Source organism: Heterodontus francisci, chromosome 18 (genome assembly GCF_036365525.1).
Source record: "Heterodontus francisci isolate sHetFra1 chromosome 18, sHetFra1.hap1, whole genome shotgun sequence".
Lineage (NCBI taxonomy): Eukaryota > Metazoa > Chordata > Chondrichthyes > Heterodontiformes > Heterodontidae > Heterodontus > Heterodontus francisci.
This window is the reverse complement of record NC_090388.1, coordinates 83,887,304-83,905,954: the sequence shown is the minus strand read 5'-3', so window position 1 is coordinate 83,905,954 and position 18,651 is coordinate 83,887,304. Positions and strand designations below refer to the sequence as shown.

General features: G+C 44.8%; 1 protein-coding gene across 2 annotated transcripts in view; it reads right to left on the bottom strand.

Annotated features, from left to right (window-relative positions):
• The window catches only part of ddx11 (DEAD/H (Asp-Glu-Ala-Asp/His) box helicase 11), a 169,979-nt gene that overhangs the window by 76,732 nt on the left and 74,596 nt on the right, over positions 1-18,651 (bottom strand). For both annotated transcript variants that reach the window (XM_068051077.1, XM_068051078.1), the window contains exons 12-15: positions 17,907-17,986; positions 17,221-17,265; positions 10,913-10,980; positions 9,489-9,527 (exon numbers count right to left, since the gene is read on the bottom strand). In XM_068051077.1, the coding sequence (XP_067907178.1) occupies positions 9,489-9,527; positions 10,913-10,980; positions 17,221-17,265; positions 17,907-17,986 (232 nt within the window). The remainder of the gene's footprint in view (positions 1-9,488; positions 9,528-10,912; positions 10,981-17,220; positions 17,266-17,906; positions 17,987-18,651) is intronic.

Genomic DNA, 18,651 nt, shown 5'->3' with positions numbered 1-18,651 from the left:
AACAGTGATTACTATGAAGTTCATAGTGACTTCATATACAGCTCAGGATAGATAACAGCATAAGGTTCCTTCTACAGTCCTCCAAACACTCGCAGAACAGATTAGATAAATAGACATGCCAACTTTCGTGAATTCATCGCAAGGGACGCGATTCCTGAGCCATTTTTTTATTCGTTCAGGAGAAGTGGGCGTCGCTGGCTAGGCCAGCATTTAATGCCCATCACTAATTGCCCTTAAGAAGGTGGTGGTGAGCTGCCTTGGGGTGAAGGTACACTAACAGTGCTGTTAGGAAGGAAGTTCCAGGATTTTGACCAGAGACAGTGAAGGAATGACGATATAGTTCCAAGTCAGGATGGTGTGTGGCTTGGAGGGAAACTTACAGGTAGTGGTGTTCCCATATGTCCGCTGCCCTTGTCCTTCTACGTGGTAGTGGTTGTGGGTTTGGAAGGTGCTGTCGAAGAAGCCTTCGTGAGTTGCTGCAGCGAATCTTGTAGATAGTACACACTGCTGCTACTGTGCGTCAGTGGTGAAGGGAATGAATGTTGAAGGTGGTGGATGGGGAGCCAATCAGGTAGGCTGCTTTGTCCTGAATGGTGTCGAGCTTCTTGAGTGCTGTTGGAGTTGCACCCATCCAGGCAAGTAGAGACTATCCCATCACACTCCTGACTTGGACAGGCCATTCTGGAGACAGGAGGTGAGTTACCAGCCTGTGAGGTCCAGTTATATTTCTGGTCAATGGTAACCCCAAGATGTTGATAGTAATGCTAATGCCATTGAATGTTAAGGGGCATGGCTGGATTCTCTCTCTTTTTGGAGATGGGTCATTGTCTGCCACTTAAGTGGCAAGTTACATTTGCGCCACACATCAGCCCAAGTCTGGATGTTGTCCAAGTCTTGCTGCATCTGGACATGGACTGCTTCATTATCTGAGGAGTTGCAATTGGTGAAAATTATGCAATCATGAGTGAACATGCCTACTTCTGACTTTATGGAGGGAAGATCATTGATGAAGTAACTGAAGATGGTTGAGCCTAGGAACTCCTATCCTGAGGAACTCCCGCAATGATTTCCTGGGACTTAGATGATTGACCTCCAACAACCACAACCATCTTCCTTTGTGCTAGATATGACTCCAACCAGCGGAGTTTTCCCCCGATTCACATTGACTCCAGTTTTGCTAGGGCTCCTTGATGCCATACGCAGTCAAATGATGCCTTGATGTCGAGGGCAGTCACTCTCACCTCATCTCTGGAGTTAAGTTCTATTGTCCATGTTTGGACCAAGGCTGTAATGACGTCAGGAGCTAGTGGCCCTGGTGGAACCCAAACTGAGCATCAGTGAGCAGGTTATTGCTGAGCAAGCGCCACTTGATAGCACGGTCAACAACCCCTTCCATTACTTTGCTGATGATCGAGAGTAGATGGATAGGGCAGTAATTTACCGGGTTGGACTTGTCCTGCTTTTTGTGTACAGGACATACCTAGGCAATTTTCTACATTGCCGGATAGATTCCATTGTAGTAGCTGTACTGAAACAGCTTGGCTAGGGGCATGGCTAGGTCTGGAGAACAAGTCTTCAGTACTATTGCCAGAATGTTGTCAGGGCTCATAGCCTTTGCAGTATCCAGTGCCTTCAGCAGTTTCTTGACATCACGTGGAGTGAATCAGATTGGCTGAAGACTGGCATCCATGATGCTGGGGACCTCAGGAGGATGCAGAGATGGATCATCCACTCTGCACTTCTGGCTAAAGGTGGATGCAAATACTTCAGCCTTGTCTTTTGCACTGATGTGCTGGGCTCCCCCATCGTTGAGAATGGGGAATAAAAACAAAGTGCTGGAAATACTCAGCAGATCTACAGCACCTGTGGAGAGAGAAGCAGAGTTAGCATTTCAGGTATGTGACCTTTCAGTGGAACAGTTCTGATGAAAGGTCACAGACCTGAAAAGTTAACTCTGCTTCCCTCTTCACTGATGCTGCCGGACCTGCTATTTCCAGCGCTTTCTATTTTATTTCAGATTTCCAGCATCTGCAGTATTTTGTTTTTTTTATTATAGTTGAGGATGGGTATATTTATGGAGTCTCCTCCTATTAGCTGTTTTATTATCCACCACCATTCACAACAGGATGTGGCAGGACTGCAGAGCTTAGATCTGATCCATTGGCTGTGGGATCGCTTAGCCCTGTCCATAGCATGTTGCTCTGCTGTTTGACATGCAAGTAGTCCTGTGTTGTAGCTTCACCAGGTTGACACTTCATTCAGGTGTGCCTGGTGCTGCTCCTGGCATGCCTTCCTGCACTCTTCATTGAACCAGGGTTGGTCCCTCGGTTTGATGGTAATGGTAGAATAGGGGATATGGCAGATCATGAGGTTACAGATTTTGGTTGAATACAATCCTGCTGCTGATGGCCCACAGCGCCTCATGGATGCCCAGTTTTGAGTTGCCAGATCTGTTTAAAATCTATCCCATTTAGCGCAGTGGTCCTGCCACACAACACAAGTGGTGGGTACGCTCTACGTGAAGACGGGAATTTGCCTCGACAAGGAAGGTGTGGTGGTCACTAATACTGTCATGAATAGATGCATCTGCAACAGGTAGATTGGTGCGGACGAGGTCAAGTAGGGTTTTCACTCTTGTTGGTTCCCTCATTACCTGCCACACCCCCAGTCTAGCAGTAATGTCCTTTAGGACTCTGCCATCTCAGTCATTGGCGGCGCTACCGAGCCACTCTTGGCAATGAACATTGAAGTCCTCCACCCAGAGTACATTCTGTGCCTTTGCTACCCTCAGTGCTTTGTCCAATTGCTGTTCAACATGGAGAAGCACTGATTCATCAGCTGAGAGGGGGCAATAGGTGGTTATCAGCAGGAGGTTTCCTTGACCTGACGCCATGACACTTCATGGCATCCGGATTAGATGTCAAGGACTCCCAGGGCAACTCCCTCCTGACTGCAGACGACTGAGCCGCCACTGCTGGTGGGTGTGTCCTGCCAGTGGAACAGGACATGCCCAGGGATGGTGGTGTCTAAGACATTGTCTGTAAGGTATGATTCCATGAGTATGATTATGTCAGGCTGTTGCTTGACCAATTTTGGCACAAGCCCCCAGGTGTTAGTAAGGAACACTTTGCAGAGTCAAAAGGGCTGGGTTTGCTGTTGTCATTTCCAGAGACTAGGTCAATGCCAAGTGGTCCCTCCGGTTTCATTCCTTTTCTTGTACTTGGTAGTGGTTTGATACAACTGAGTGGCTTGCTTTGCCATTTCAGAGGCATTTAGGAGTCAACCACATTGCTGTGGGTCTGAAGTCACATGTAGGCCAGACCAGGTAAGGACAGCAGATGTCCTTCCTTAAAGAGAATTAGTGAACATACGAACATACGAATTAGGAGCAGGAGTAGGCCACTTGGCACCTCGAGCCTGCTCTGCCATACAAGATCACGGCTGATCTCATTGTAATCTCAACTTCACATTCCCACCTACCCCCAATAACCGTTCACCCCTTTGCTTATCAAGAAACTACCTACCTCCGCCTTAAAAATATTCAAAGACTCTGCTTCCACCGCCTTTTGAGGAAGAGAGTTCCAAAGACTCACAACACACAGAGAAAACATTTCTCCTCATCTCTCTTAAATGGGCCACCACTTATTTTCAAACAGTGACTCCTAGTTCTAGATTCTCCCACAAGAGGAAACATCCTTTCCATATCCACCCTGTCAAGATCCCTCAGGATCTTATATGTTTCAATCAAGTCACCTCTTGCTCTTCTAAACTCCAGCAGATACAAGCCACGCCTGTCCAACCTTTCCTCACATGCCCCCATTCCAACCTTCCCTGTACTGCCTCCAATGCATTTATATCCTTCCTCAAATAAGGAGACCAATACTTTTTATTTATTTATTTTTTATTTAGAGATACAGCACTGAAACAGGCCCTTCGGCCCACCGACTCTGTGCCGACCATCAGCCACCCATTTATACTAATCCTACACTAATTCCATATTCCTACCACATCCCCACCTGTCGCTATATTTCCCTACCACCTACCTATATTAGGGGCAATTTCTAATGGCCAATTTACCTATCAACCTGCAAGTCTTTGGCATGTGGGAGGAAACCGGAGCACCCAAAGAAAACCCACGCAGACACAGGGAGAACTTGCAAACTCCACACAGGCAGTACCCAGAATTGAACCCGGGTCGCTGGAGCTGTGAGGCTGTGGTGCTAACCACTGCACCACTGTGCCACCCACAGAATACTGTACACAGTACTCCAGATGTGGTCTCACCAATGCTCTCTATAACAGAAGCATAACCCACCAACTTTTGTACTCAATTCCCCTTGCAATAAATGATAACATTCTATTAGCTTTCCTAATTACTTGCTGAACCTGCAAATTAACCTTTGGCGATCCATGCACGAGGACACCCAGATCTTTCTGCATCTCAGCTCTGCAATCTCTCACCATTTAGATAATATGTTTCTTTTTTATTCTTCCTGCCAAAGTGGAAAAATTCATATTTTCCCACATTATACTCCATTTGCCAGATCTCTGCCCACTCACTTAACCTATCTATATCCCTTTGTAGCCTCCGTATGTCCTCTTCACAACTTACTTTCCTACCTATCTTCGTGTTATCAGCAGATTTAGCAAGCATACCTTCAGCCCCTTCATCTAAGTCATTACTATAAATTGTAAAAGTTGAGGCCCCAGAACTGATTCCTGTGGCACACCACTCATCGTTACATCTTGCCAACCAGAAAATGAGCCATCTATGCCTACTCTGTTTCCTGTTAGCTAGCCAATCGTCTATCCATGCCAAAATGCTACCCCCTACATCATGAGCTTTTATTTTCCGTAATAACCTTGATATGGCACCTTATCAAATGCCTTCTGGAAATCCAAATACAATACATCCACCAGTTCCCTTTATCCACAGCACATGTTACTTCAAAGAACTGCAATAAATTGGTTAAACATGATTTCTCTTTCATAAAACCATGTTGACACTGCCTGATTACCGTGGATTTTTCTAAGTGCCCTGCTATAACTCTTCAATAATTGCTTCTAACATTTTCCCTAAATCAGATGTGAAGCTAACTGGCCCGTAGTTTCCTGCCTTCTATCTCCCTCCCTTTTTGAATAAAGGTGTTACATTTGCTATTTTCCAATCTACTGGAACCTACCCTGATTTAGGGAATTTTGGAAAATTAAAACCAATGCATCAGCTATCTCACTAGCCACTTCTGTTAGTCCATCAGGACCCGGGGACTTGGCAGCCCGCAGCTCCAACAATTTGCTCGGTACCATTTCCCTGGTGGTTGTAATTTTCTTGAGTTCCTCCCTCCCTTCCATTTCCTGATTTACAACTATTTCTGGGATGTTACTTGTATCCTCGACGGTGAGGAATAATGCAAAATACCTGTTCAATTTATCTGCCATCTCCTCATTTTCCCTTATTAATTCCCCAGACTCATTTTCTATAGCACCAATGCTCACTTTGTTAACTCTTCTGTTTTAAATAGCTATAGAAACTCTTACGAGGTTTTTAGATTTCTAGCCAGCTTTCTCTTGTACACTAATTTTTCCCTCCTTATTAGTCTTTTACTCGTTCTTTGCTGCTTTTTATATCCTGTCCAATCTTCTGACCTGCCATCCATCTTTGATACCATCTAGAACTTTTTTACTTAACCACAGATGGGTGGGTCCTCCCCTTGGAATTTTTCTCTCATTGGAATATATCTATTCTGTATATTCTGAAATATCCCCTTAAATGTCTGCCACTGCATCTCTATTGACCTATCCCTTAACCTACTTTGCCAGTTCACTTTTGCTAGCTCTGCTTTCATGCCCTCATAATTGCCCTTAAAGTTTAAAATACTACTCTTGGAGCCACTCTACTCTCCCTCAAACTGAATGTAAAATTCAAACATATTATGATTGCTGCTGCCTAAAAGCACCTTCACTGAGGTCATGAATTAATCCTATCTCGTTGCACAATGCCAGGACTAGTATAGCCTGCTCTCTGGTTGGCGCCAGAACATGCTGTTCTAAGAATCTATCCCGAAAACATTCTATGAATTCTTCATCTAGGCTACATTTGCCCATCAGGTTTTTCCAGTCTACATGTAGATTAAAATCCCCCATGATTATCGCAGTACCTTGCTGACAAACATCCATTATTTCTTCCTTCAGGGTAGCAAGGATAATCCAGGAAATTATAGGCCAGTGAGCCTTACGTCAGTGGTAGGGAAATTATTAGAGAGGATTCTTCGGGACAGGATTTACTCCCATTTGGAAACAAATGAACTTATTAGCGAGAGGCAGCATGGTTTTGTGAAGGGGAGGTCATGGTTCACTAATTTGATTGAGTTTTTTGAGGAAGTGACGAAGATGATTGATGAAAGGAAGGGCAATGGATGTTGTCTATATGGACTTTAGTAAAGCCTTTGACAAGGTCCCGCATGACAGACTGGTACAAAAGGTGAAGTCACATGGGATCAGAGGTGAGCTGGCAAGATGGATACAGAACTGGCTCGGTCATAGAAGACAGAGGGTAGCAGTGGAAGGGTGCTTTTCTGAATGGAGGGATGTGACTAGTGGTGTTCCGCAGGGATCAGTGCTGGGACTTCTGCTCTTTGTAGTCTATATAAATGATTTGGAGGAAAATGTAGCTGGTCTGATTAGTAAGTTTGCGGACGACACAAAGGTTGGTGGAGTTGCGGACAGTGATGAGGATTGTCAGAGGGTACGGCAGGATATAGATCGGTTGGAGACTTGGGCGGAGAAATGGCAGATGGAGTTTAATCCGGACAAATGTGAGGTAATGCATTTTGGAAGGTCTAACGCAGGTGGGAAGTATACAGTAAATGGCAGAACCCTTAGGAGTATTGACAGGCAGAGAGATCTGGGCGTACAGGTCCACTGAAAGTGGCAACGCAGGTGGATAAGGTAGTCAAGAAGGCATACGGCATGCTTGCCTTCATCGGTCGGGGCATAGAGTATAAAAATTGGCAAGTCATGCTGCAGCTGTACAGAACCTTAGTTAGGCCACACTTAGAATATTGCGTGCAATTCTGGTCACCACACTACCAGAAGGACGTGGAGGCTTTGGAGAGGGTACAGAGGAGGTTTACCAGGATGTTGCCTGGTCTGGATGGTATTAGCTATGAGGAGAGGTTGGAAAAACTCGGATTGTTTTCACTGGAACAACGGAGGTGGAGGGGCGACATGATAGAGGTTTACAAAGTTATGAGCGGCATGGACAGAGTGGATAGTCAGAAGCTTTTTCCCAGGGTGGAAGAGTCAGTTACTAAGGGACATAGGTTTAAGGTGAGAGGGGCAAAGTTTAGAGGGGATGTGCGAGGCAAGTTCTTTACACAGAGGGTGGTGAGTGCCTGGAACTTGCTGCCAGGGGAGGTGGTGGAAGCAGGTACGATAGCGACGTTTAAGAGGCATCTTGACAAATACATGAATAGGATGGGAATAGAGGGATACGGTCTCCGGAAGTGCAGAAGGTTTTAGTTTAGGCAGGCATCAAGATCAGTGCAGGCTTGGAGGGCCGAATGGCCTGTTCCTGTGCTGTACTGTTCTTTGTTTATACCCCATCCTACCATGTGGTTACTGTTAGGGGGCCTGTACACCACTCCCACAAGTGACTTCTTGCCTTTATCATCCAGGCAAGTGGAGTGTATTCCATCACACTCCTGACTTGTGCCTTGTAGATGGTGGACAGGCTTTAGAGAGTCAGGAGGTGAGTTTCTTGCCGCAGGTTTCCTAGCCTCTGACCTGCTTTTGTAGCCACGGTATTTATATGGCTACTCCAGTTCAGTTTCAGGTCAATGGTAGCCCCTAGGATGTTGACAGTGGGGGAATTCAGCAATGGTAATGCCATTGAATGTCATGGGGAGATGGTTAGATTCTCTCTTATTGGAGCTGGTCATTGGCTGGCACTTGAGTAGCATGAATGTTATTTGCCACTTATCAGCCCAGTTCAGTGTAATCTCCGCTGGATCAATGAACTTGGGAATTTGTTCATTTCCTTGTAGAGCATTTTAGTTTGTTAAATATTGCCTAGATTTACACATTACAGCATTGTATAATGGGGCATAATACAAAAGATGCTAAGGTAGAGGAACTGTCAGAAATCGTGTCAAACTGTAACATGTCCACTACAAGTCCTTGATGAGCTGGCTGAGAACTGTCTAACAGGTCTCGCAAGTTGCTACGGCACAAGATGTAAAGATATTGAGATAAGGAGCGAATAAGAATGTTGTAATGAAAGGCATTATTGTAAGGTTGGTATCAGCCACATGAACAAATACCTGATTGTTAACAAAGGCATGCACAGGACGTGATAACTACAGGGATGAACATGATTGGGCACTGGGAGCGGTTAATTCTAAGAGCCAGGATAAATGAGTCTCTACTGATAGAATCTGTATGGTGGAGAGAACCAAAAACAAGATGACAAAAAGAGAAGAGAGAAACAAAGAGAAAAGAAAAATTTTGAAGACCAAAAGCTGCAAGAGAAGAAATGCGCTCCCTGTCCAGGACTAATATGGGAAGTATATAGCCTGCGTTAAAACTGTAAGTCGCTGCCCATGTTTATTGCCATAGTTTGCATGAAGCTTCATAAACTTGGTCTGACTTTGTCTCAATAAGTAGCTTCACAAATGAACTTCTGTCACGTCTGATCCTGTTGTTTTAGTTTTAGTGATACAGCACTGAAACAGGCCCTTCGGCCCACCGACTCTGTGCCGACCATCAGCCACCCATTTATACTAATCCTACACTAATTCCATATTCCTAACACATCCCCACCTGTTGCTATATTTCCCTACCACCTACCTATACTAGGGGCAATTTATAATGGCCAATTTACCTATCAACCTGCAAGTCTTTGGCATGTGGGAGGAAACCGGAGCACCCGGAGGAAACCCACGCAGACACAGGGAGAACTTGCAAACTCCACACAGACAGTACCCAGAATTGAACCCGGGTCGCTGGAGCTGTGAGGCTGCGGTGCTAACCACTGCGCCACTGTCAGGGGTTAAATTCTCAGATTGACTCCTGACAAGAAGTGATTACAATACTGCCCCAAACACTCCCAGGGCAGGTACACTACAGCTCAACAGAGAGTAAAACGCCTCCTATACCAACCCAAACTTCATCCCTAACCTGAACACATGACCCCACAGTACCAGTATAATATTTGTCCCCATGTTCATAGCACCTGTTCGCAGAGTGAGATTACCAACATTGTGCCAGTTGAGGAGCCTTTCTGTGCTGTGGCCCTACCGCACCAGGACTAGACCAACATTGTTCAAACTCATCAAACATCCAGCCAGCTGAGGTGAGTTAATCCAGCCCAGGTGAAAGAAAGATATTCTAAGGTAGCGCACCATGCAGTTCTGCTCAGACCTTAGCAGGCCTAAAGATGTGAAACCGTCCATTCCCAAATCCAATTGAGGCCATCTACAGGCACTTACCTTTCGACTGAGCATACTCTTCTTGTAGTAATGCTGCACCTGTTTTCAAAAAGACACCAAACTGAATACACATACTGCCACTTCACATTCACAGCATGTCAGTGATACAGAGCAAAAAGCAGGGAATGTTCTGCAGTTAGTGCTGAGATCTGGGCGGCACAGTGGTTAGCACCGCAGCCTCACAGCTCCAGGGACCCGAGTTCAATTGTGGGTACTGCCTGTGCGGAGTTTGCAAGTTCTCCCTGTGACTGCGTGAGTTTTCGCCGGGTGCTCCGGTTTCCTCCCACCGCCAAAGACTTGCGGGGATAGGTAAATTGGTCATTGTAAATTGCCCCTAGTGTAGGTAGGTGGTAGGGAATATGGGATTACTGTAGGGTTAGTATAAATGGGTGGTTCTTGGTCGGCACAGACTCGGTGGGCCGAAGGGCCTGTTTCAGTGCTGTATCTCTAAATAAAAAGAAAATTAAAAAATCTCAGGCCCAATCACCATTGATCATCACCAGACAAACACCAGCCAAAGGGGCTGACATCTTAAAATCATATAATCTTACAGCACAGGATTTCGGTGTGGGTTTCCGCCGGGTGCTCCGGTTTCCTCCCACAGACAAAGACTTGCAAGTTGATAGGTAAATTGGCCATTGTAAATTGCCCCTAGTGTAGGTAGGTGGTAGGAGAATGGTGGGGATGTGGTAGGGAATATGGGATTAATGTAGGATTAGTATAAACGGGTGGTTGTTGGTCGGCACAGACTCGGTGGGCCGAAGGGCCTGTTTCAGTGCTGTATCTCTCTATGACTCTAGGAGGCGGCCATTTGGCCCATTCTGCCTATATCAGTTCTTTGAAACAGCTATACAATTAATCAAACTCCCCTGCTCTTTCCCCATAGGCCTTTAATGTTCTCCCCTTCAAGTATATGTCCAATTCCCTTTCAAAAGTTATTATTGAATCTGTTTCTGCCACTCTGTAAATCTGTAGCCTTTGTAATACTATTTACCATTTCAAAGAAAGCTTAGTTGCACGGATAACTGAAAGTGGGGCAACTGAGAGACCTTTGGGAGTGGAGTTCTGCAGGAAGAAAGTCCAGCTTTGGAATAGTGAGAGACAAGGTCCATTTGCAAATGTTCAAAATTGATGGGCAATGAAAGACCTGCATGTCCACCCAATACATAGGCAGTGCCAGAGAGCTTTTGTGCTGCCTTCTCACCAAGGGTGGCATATGGCACTTTAGAAGTACTGAGCAAATAGGCCTACTAGCACTGAAAGCCAGCGAGCCCCAGGTTCAGGCCCAGTCAAATCTGGCCAGTGTTAGCCAAGTCAGCACTTGGTTTGCAAATATCAACACCATTAGGACAGAAGTAAATAAGGGACAGGGAATGGAGCACTAAACAGGACCCCTCACTACACTGTATATAAACACAACTTACTTTAAATAGATTGATGTTGTCAAACTGTGCACGGAAGAGGAAATCATTGATGGACTGTAGCTCAGTGCCTTTGGAAAGTAGAGAAAAAAACAGAATGAGATTTAAAGTCAAGGTATATTTTAAAAAATCAGAGTAATCATATAGATTGAGCTAAAAGTACAAACCTGGAAATAGCACTGCTAAGGGTAAGCTGCCTGCTCCAACAACGAAGAGGAGCTCCACTCTGTCAATCTCAGTCTTTAAAGATCCAATTATCCGCTAGCACCAACAATATTTTCGGGGGGGGGGGGGGGGGGGGCTCGAGAGATGAGTTCCAAATTTCGACCACCGTTTGTGTGAAAAGTGCTTCCTTATTTCTTTCCTAAATGGTCCAGCTCTAATCTTACAATATTCTGGATTCCTCCACCAGAGTAAATAGTTTCTCTCCCTCTACCCTACTGAATCCTTTAATCATTTTACACACTTTGATTAGATCACCCCCTCAACCTTCTAAACTTAATACAAGCCAAATTTATGTAACTTGCCCTCATAATGTTACCCTTTTAGCCCCGATATCATTTTGGTGAATTTGCACTGCATGTCCTTTTAAGGCCAATATTACCTTCCTGAGGTGCAATGCTCAGATCTGAAAACAGCACTCCAGATGAGGCCTGACCAACACTCTGTACAACATCAAAGCCACCTCTGAGAAGAGCAATTGGCCAGCAACAGTGACTAGCCTTAAACCAAGGACACTTACTCTACCCAATGGGATCACGAATCATGAACGCTCCTCACTCTTTCCAACAAGACAATGGATTACCTCAATCCCCCAACACACATTGCCCAGAGTGCAGACCTGGCTACACCTAGTAAGCTAGTGCCAGAACATCCTCCACTCACAAATACACCAGAGTCAAAACGAATGGCTTCACAGAATATTTGGCAGAGTGCACAGGCATGAAAATCTTCCAAGAAAGTGAGCATTTCACTTTTCCTCCAAGAACTAGGGCATTCATACAAATTTTTAGCTTGGGAAATTAAAAATTTCAATCAGGGTAATTATAACAGTAAGTGAAGTAATAAGAGCATTAGCACAAAGCAGGTCGAGAGACACTGATTAAAATTAATAGTTTAAAGAAGGTACCAAATAAATTGCAAAAGGAACAGGGTTTATTTTTGACCATCGATGGGCAGCTGCGACCTGTTGTTTGCAATTCCTACACCATGTGTGAACTCCAGGACACTTCATGTGTCTTGGGCGACCACGTGTAGGAAGGGTCTCCAGCTGCTTCAGCTCGAGTTCAGGATTTCCGAGTTTGAGGAGCAGCTGGAATTACTGCAGAGCATCAGAGAGCAGACGAATTTCCTGGATCATACGTTCCAGGAGGTGATCACTCCACAGGCAGTAAGAGTTCAGGATAATAAGTGGGTGATTATCCGGAAGAGTAGGAAGAGGCAGCAAGTGCAAGAGCCTTCAGGGTGCATGCTACTCTCAAACCAATACTCACCTTTGGAGACTGTTGGGAGTGACACCTTGAAGGAGTGCAGTCCAGACCATGGCAACATTGGGTATGGGACTATGCAGGAGGGAGCAGCAAAGTGCAGAACTGCAGTCGTTATAGGTGATCCCATAGTCAGGAGGACAATCAAGCATTTCTGCAACCCTTACTGTGAGTCCCACACAGTGTGTTGCCTCCCTTGTGTCGGGGTAAAGGACATCACAGAGAGGGTGCAGGATGTTCTGCAGGGTGAGGAGAGTGAGCTACAAATTTTGGTACATGTTGGAACCAATGACGCAGCAAGGGCAGGTATTGAGGTCCTATGGTCAGATTTTCAAGAGCTCGGGAGGAAGTTAAAGAGTAGAACTCTTAAAGGTAGTAATCTCTGGATTACTCCCAGTGCCACGCACTAGCAAGAGTAGAAATAGGAAGACAGTAAAGATCATGGCTTGAAGAATGATGCAGGAGGGAGGGCTTCAGATTCTTGGGGCATTGGGAACAGTTCTGGTGCAGAAGGCACCTATTCAAAAGAAACAGGTTACACCTCAACAGGACCGGGACCAATGTCCTCGCAGGGAGATGCATTAATGTGGTTGGGGAGCGTTTGAGCTAAATTGGGAGGGGGGTGGGCACAAGCATATAGAAATAGAAAAAAGGAATAAGATGCATAATTTGAGAGTGTTGAACAGTACTACAGAAGGGAGTAGTTCCATATCAGATAGGAGAGGACTGAGAAGGGCTACGAGGAATGCAAAGACAGGATTTCAATGCTTGTACTTAAACATACAATGTGTGGTGAACAAGGTTGGTGAGCTACAAGCACAAATAGCAGTATGGACATATGATGTAGTGATGTAGGGATCTAGCCACAATAAAATAGACCCAAAGACCAACAGGAAGAGCTGTAATGAAACAATGGATTATCTTTAAGGATGAGATACTTCAGGCACCAGGTTAGGTACATTCCAAAAAGGAAGAAAAAGATAAGGGGACCAAAAATAAGGCTCCGTCAATGGCGAGGGAGATAGAAATTACGAGGAAACAAAAACAAAGGGCACCTGATGGATGTCAGGTGAATTCTTCAAGTGAAACCAGGCTAAATACATTAAGTTGAGAGGGACGGTGAAGAGGAAAATAAGACTGACCAAGACAGAATATGAGAATAGAATGGCAGTCAACATAAAAGGGAACCGGAAATTCCTCTGCCGGCATGTAAATAGTCAGCAGGTAGTAAGAGATGGAGTGAGGCCTATTAGGAACAAAGAGGATAATATATGCTTAGAGGCACAGGGCAAGGCTAGAACACTTAATCAGTACTTTTTATTGGTGTTTACTAAGGCAGAGGAATCTGACAAAATGTCAGTAGAAGCGGAGACAGTAGAGGGAATAGCTAGGGTAGAAATTAAGAGGGAGGTGCATCCTTGAAAGTGAATAAATCACCAGGGCCCAATGAATTGTATCCCAGGCTGTTAAAAGAAGCAAGGAAGGAAATAGCGGATGCCCCAAGTTTTATTTTCAAATCCTCACTAGATACAGGCGAGGTACCAGAGGATTGGAGGTCTGCGAACATTGTACCATTGTTTAAAAAGGGTGCAAGGGATAGGCCAAATTATTATAGGCCGGTCAGTCTGACCTCGGTGGTGGGCAAATTATTAGAATCAATTCTGAGAGCTAGGATAAACTGTAATTTAGAAAGGAACGGATTAATCAGGAGTAGTCAGCATGGATTTGTTAAGAGAAGGTCGTGCCTTACTAACTTAATTGAATTTTTAGAGGAAGTGACAAGGAGGATTGATGAGGGTAGTGCAGTGGATGCTGTTCACATGAATTTTAGTAAAGCATTTGACAAGGTCCCACATGGCAGACTGGTCAGAAAAGTAAAAGCCCATGGATACAGGGGAATGTGGCGAGTTGGATCCAAAATTGGCTCAGTGACAGAAAACAAAGGTCCACAGATGTTTGTGCGAATGGAAAGTGGTTTCCAATGGCGTTCCGCAGGGCTCAGTGTTGGGTCCCCTGCTGTTTGTATATATTAATGATTTGGACTTAAATGTGGGAGGCATGATTGGGAAATTTTCTGATAGTGAAGAGGATTGCTGTAGACTCCAGAATATCATCTGGATATCGTTTGGTTGAGTGGGTGGAAAAGTGGCAAATGGAATTCAATCCAGAGAAGTGTGAGGTAATACACTCGAGGAGGGCAAACAAAGCAAAGCAATACACATTAGTCAGGAGGATATTGAGAGGGGTAGAGGAAGTGAGAGACCTCGGAGTGTATGTCCACAGGTCTCTTAAGGTGGCCGGACAGGCAGATAAAAGTGAAGAAGGCATATGGAATGCTTTCCTTTATTGGCCGAGGTATAGAATACAAAAGCAGGGATGTAGTGCTGGAACTGTACAAAACACTAGTTAGGCCACAGCTGGACTGCATACAGTTCTGGTCACATTACAGGAAGGACATCATTGCTCTGGAGAGAGTACTGAGGCAATTTACAAGAATGTTGGCAGAGCTTGAAAATTGCAGCTTTGAGGAAAGATTGGATAGGCTAGGTTCCGATGAAGGGTCACTGACCTGAAACGTTAACTCTGCTTCTCTTTCCACAGATGCTGCCAGACCTGCTGAATGGTTCCAGCATTTCTTGTTTTTATTTCAGATTTCCAGCATCCGCAGTATTTTGTTTTTATATTATTGGATAGGCTAGGGTTCTTTCCTTAGAACAGAGGAAGTTGAGGGGTGACTTAATTGAGGTGTATGAAATTATGAGGCGCCTAGATAGAGCAGACAGGAAGGACCTGTTTCCCCTAGCGGGGAGGTCAATTACCGGGGACACAGATTTAAGGTGATTGATAGAAGGATTAGAGGGGACATGTGCAAAAACATTTTCACCCAGAGGGTGGTGGGTGTCTGAAATTCACTGCCCAGATCGGTGGTGGAGGCAGAAACCCTCAACTCATTTAAAAGGTACCTGGACCTGCACCTGAATTGCTGTAACCTGCAAGGCTACAGACCAGGTGCTGGAAGGTGGGATTAGAATGGGCAGCTAGTTTTTTCAGCCGGCGCACAGACACGATGGGCTGAATGGCCTCTTTCGGCACTGTAACTTTTCTATGGTTCTAGGTGGTACTGGAAAGGCTTGCCATGCCTAGGGTAGATAAGTCAACTGATCAAGATGGCTTACATCCCAGGTTGCTAAAGTCAGGGTAGAGATAATGGGAAGGCTTGCCATAATTCGCTAAACTTCCCTAAATATGGGGGAGGTGCCGAGGATTGGCGGGTAAATGGCAAGTGTGTCATCCTTATTCAAGAAAGGGTGTTAGGCCAGCCGTAGCAACTACAGGTCAGTTAGGTTAACAACAGTGGAGGGTAAAGTTTTAGAAATAATAATCAGGGGAAACATCAACAGGCACTTGTAGAGGTTTGAGTTAATCAAGGATAGCCAGCATGGATTTGTAAAAGGCAGATCATGCTTGACTAATCTAACTGAATTTTTTTGATGAAGTAACCGAGAAGGTTGATGAAGGGAATGCAGTGGCTGTTGTCTAAATGTATTTTAAGAAAGCATTTGATAAAGTACCATATAAAAAGCTGGTTAACAAAATTAAGGCACATGGAATAGGAGGGTCAGTGTCCAACTGGATAAAAAAATTGGCTTCAGGCCAAAAAACAGTGAGTCATGGTAAATGGTTGATTCAAACTGGAGGATGGAAGACAGTGGTATTCCCCAAGGGTCAGTGCTAGGACCACAGCTTTTTTTTTCTATAGATAAATGACTTGGATCTTGGAAAATGGAGAAGAATTTCAAAATTTGCCGATGATACCAATCTTGGAGGAGTGGCAAACAGATGACAAACCACCTGCAACAGGACATAGATGGGCTAGCAGAATGGACAGACAAGTGGTAAAAAGAATTTAATACTGACAAGTGTGAGGTGATGCATCCTGGCAGAAGGGATAGGATGAGGACATATAGACTGAATGGCGCAGTTCCAGAGAGTAAAAGAACAGAGGGACCTTGGGGTACATGTGCAGCAATCTTTGAAGGTGGCAGGACATACTGAGAGTGGTTAGCAAAGCATATGGGATCTTGGGCTTCATAAATAGAAGCATTGAGTACAAAAGCAGGGAAGTTACACTGAACCTTTATAAAGCTCTAGTTAGGTTCCAACTAGAGTATTGCATCCAGTTCTGGTCACCACACTTTAGGAAGGATGTGAGGGTCCTTGAGAGAACCCTTTCCAGAATGGTTCCAGGTATGGAGGATTTTAGTTACAAAGTTAGGTTGGAACAGTTGGGGTTGTTCTCCCTGGAGCAAAGGAGATTGAGGGGAGACATGATAGAGGTGTACAAGATTAAGACAGGCTTAGATCAGTTAGACAAGGAAAAACTGTTCTCATTAACTGATGGTACAGTACTGGGGGACTCAGATTGAAGGTTTTGGGCAAGAGATGCAGTGGGAGTGTGAGGAAGAACATTTTTATGCAACTCGCTTCCCATGAGGGTGGTGGAAGAGGAGACAATCAATGATTTCAAAAGGAAACTGGATGGGCACTTGAAGGAAATGAACTTGCAGCGCTATGGGGGATCAAGCAGGTGAGTGAGACCAACTGGATTGCTCTGCGGAGAGCCAGCATGAACACGATGGACCAAATGCATCCTTTTATGTCATAAATGGCTCAATGACTAAAGGCTATCCTCACTTAGATAATTCCATTGGCTTCCAGTGTAGCTTCCACACCTATCAGAACACCAGTGGGGCACAAGTGACTCGATAACCGAAGGGAGGACAGTTTTTATACATGTTCAAAGTAAGCAGATCTGTCACCTACCTCCCTGAAAAATCTTCTGCGTATTAGGATTTTGTCCAACTTTTCCTGAATAACCATAAAATGAGAGAGTCACTAAGATCAAAGAAAGCACAAACAATAAAAAGCAGACTATAAAGGCAGGAATCCAAATCATTCAGTGGGTGAGACACTGGGTTCAATCCAGACAGACGGGGTGATGGTCTCCTCTCGCTGCTGGCTGGAAAGGCCCCAAGTGAAGTGAATTTGGGCAGTCTATATCCACTTCCTAGACATCATCAGCTAACAGGACTAAACTGTCTTGAATTAAGCACGAACTGGCCGAGGATGCCTGGAGAAACACTGCAGGAAGGAACAATCTTCTGAGCCTGAGGTTGAGGCTTAGGCATGTCCTTGAGACAGTGTAAAGGGAGCTTTACTCTGTATCTAACCATAAATGTACCTGCCCTCGCAGTGTTCGATGGGACAGTGTAGAGGGAGCTTTACTCTATCTAACCCTGTGCTGTATGTGCCCTGGGAGTGCTTGATGGGACACAGTAGGAGCTTTGTATTGTGTCTAAGTGTACTCTCCCTGCCCTCACAGTCCTGAATAATCACCCTGGGTGACTGAAGTAGAGTGTTCCATTCCCCAGTACCAACATCCTTCACACTGATGAGAGGAAATCTGACAGAAATTTTGAAAACAAAGGAAAACACAAACAACAGCTCACCTCCTAAAACTTGGAGAAGATTAACAAGGATGTAAAGAATTTGTTTGATGTACATCAGGTTTTTTGCTTTCAGTCTACTTCTGTGCATCAAAAGAAAAACATCTGCTGTCAGGACCATAAGACCATTTTATACCCTGCCCAACTCGCATGATGTACGACAGCTAATTTCATTGGATATAACTAGATTCTGGTTGAAAAAAACATGCACATAATGTGAAAGGAATATGTACTGTGAACTGACTGAAGGAGGTAAATACTTGTTAGTTGAGAGTTCATGAGGCTTAGGTGTACAATACTGAGTGGAGTGGTCCAGGCGTCAGTGGTAGGGCCCCTATTGTCCCTAACTAAGGACAAAGACAGAAAACCAAAGCAAACTGGACACTAAATTTGGGAGATGGAAAGGGTGCCAAGACATCGAAGCAAAGGGAGTTAAAAATACCTGAAGCTGGGCAAATCAGAGCAGGATACTGGGAGGAACAAAATGGGTATCACACACCACAGATAGTGTAGAAATAGCTAAAAGAGAGGAGAGTAACAAACAGCGAATAGAAGGCATGTTGTTGTTTTTGTACCTTCAACCTTGCCCCTTGCAGAGCAGTGTAAAGTAATGGAAGAATTCACAGGCTGATTAACAGTCTGACAGGCCACAATGTGAACGCTCCGTCCACAGTCATAATCATCATTATACCTGTTGATGGGAGGGTTTTATGGGCATCCACTACCTATACACGTTAGGGTGTGGGAC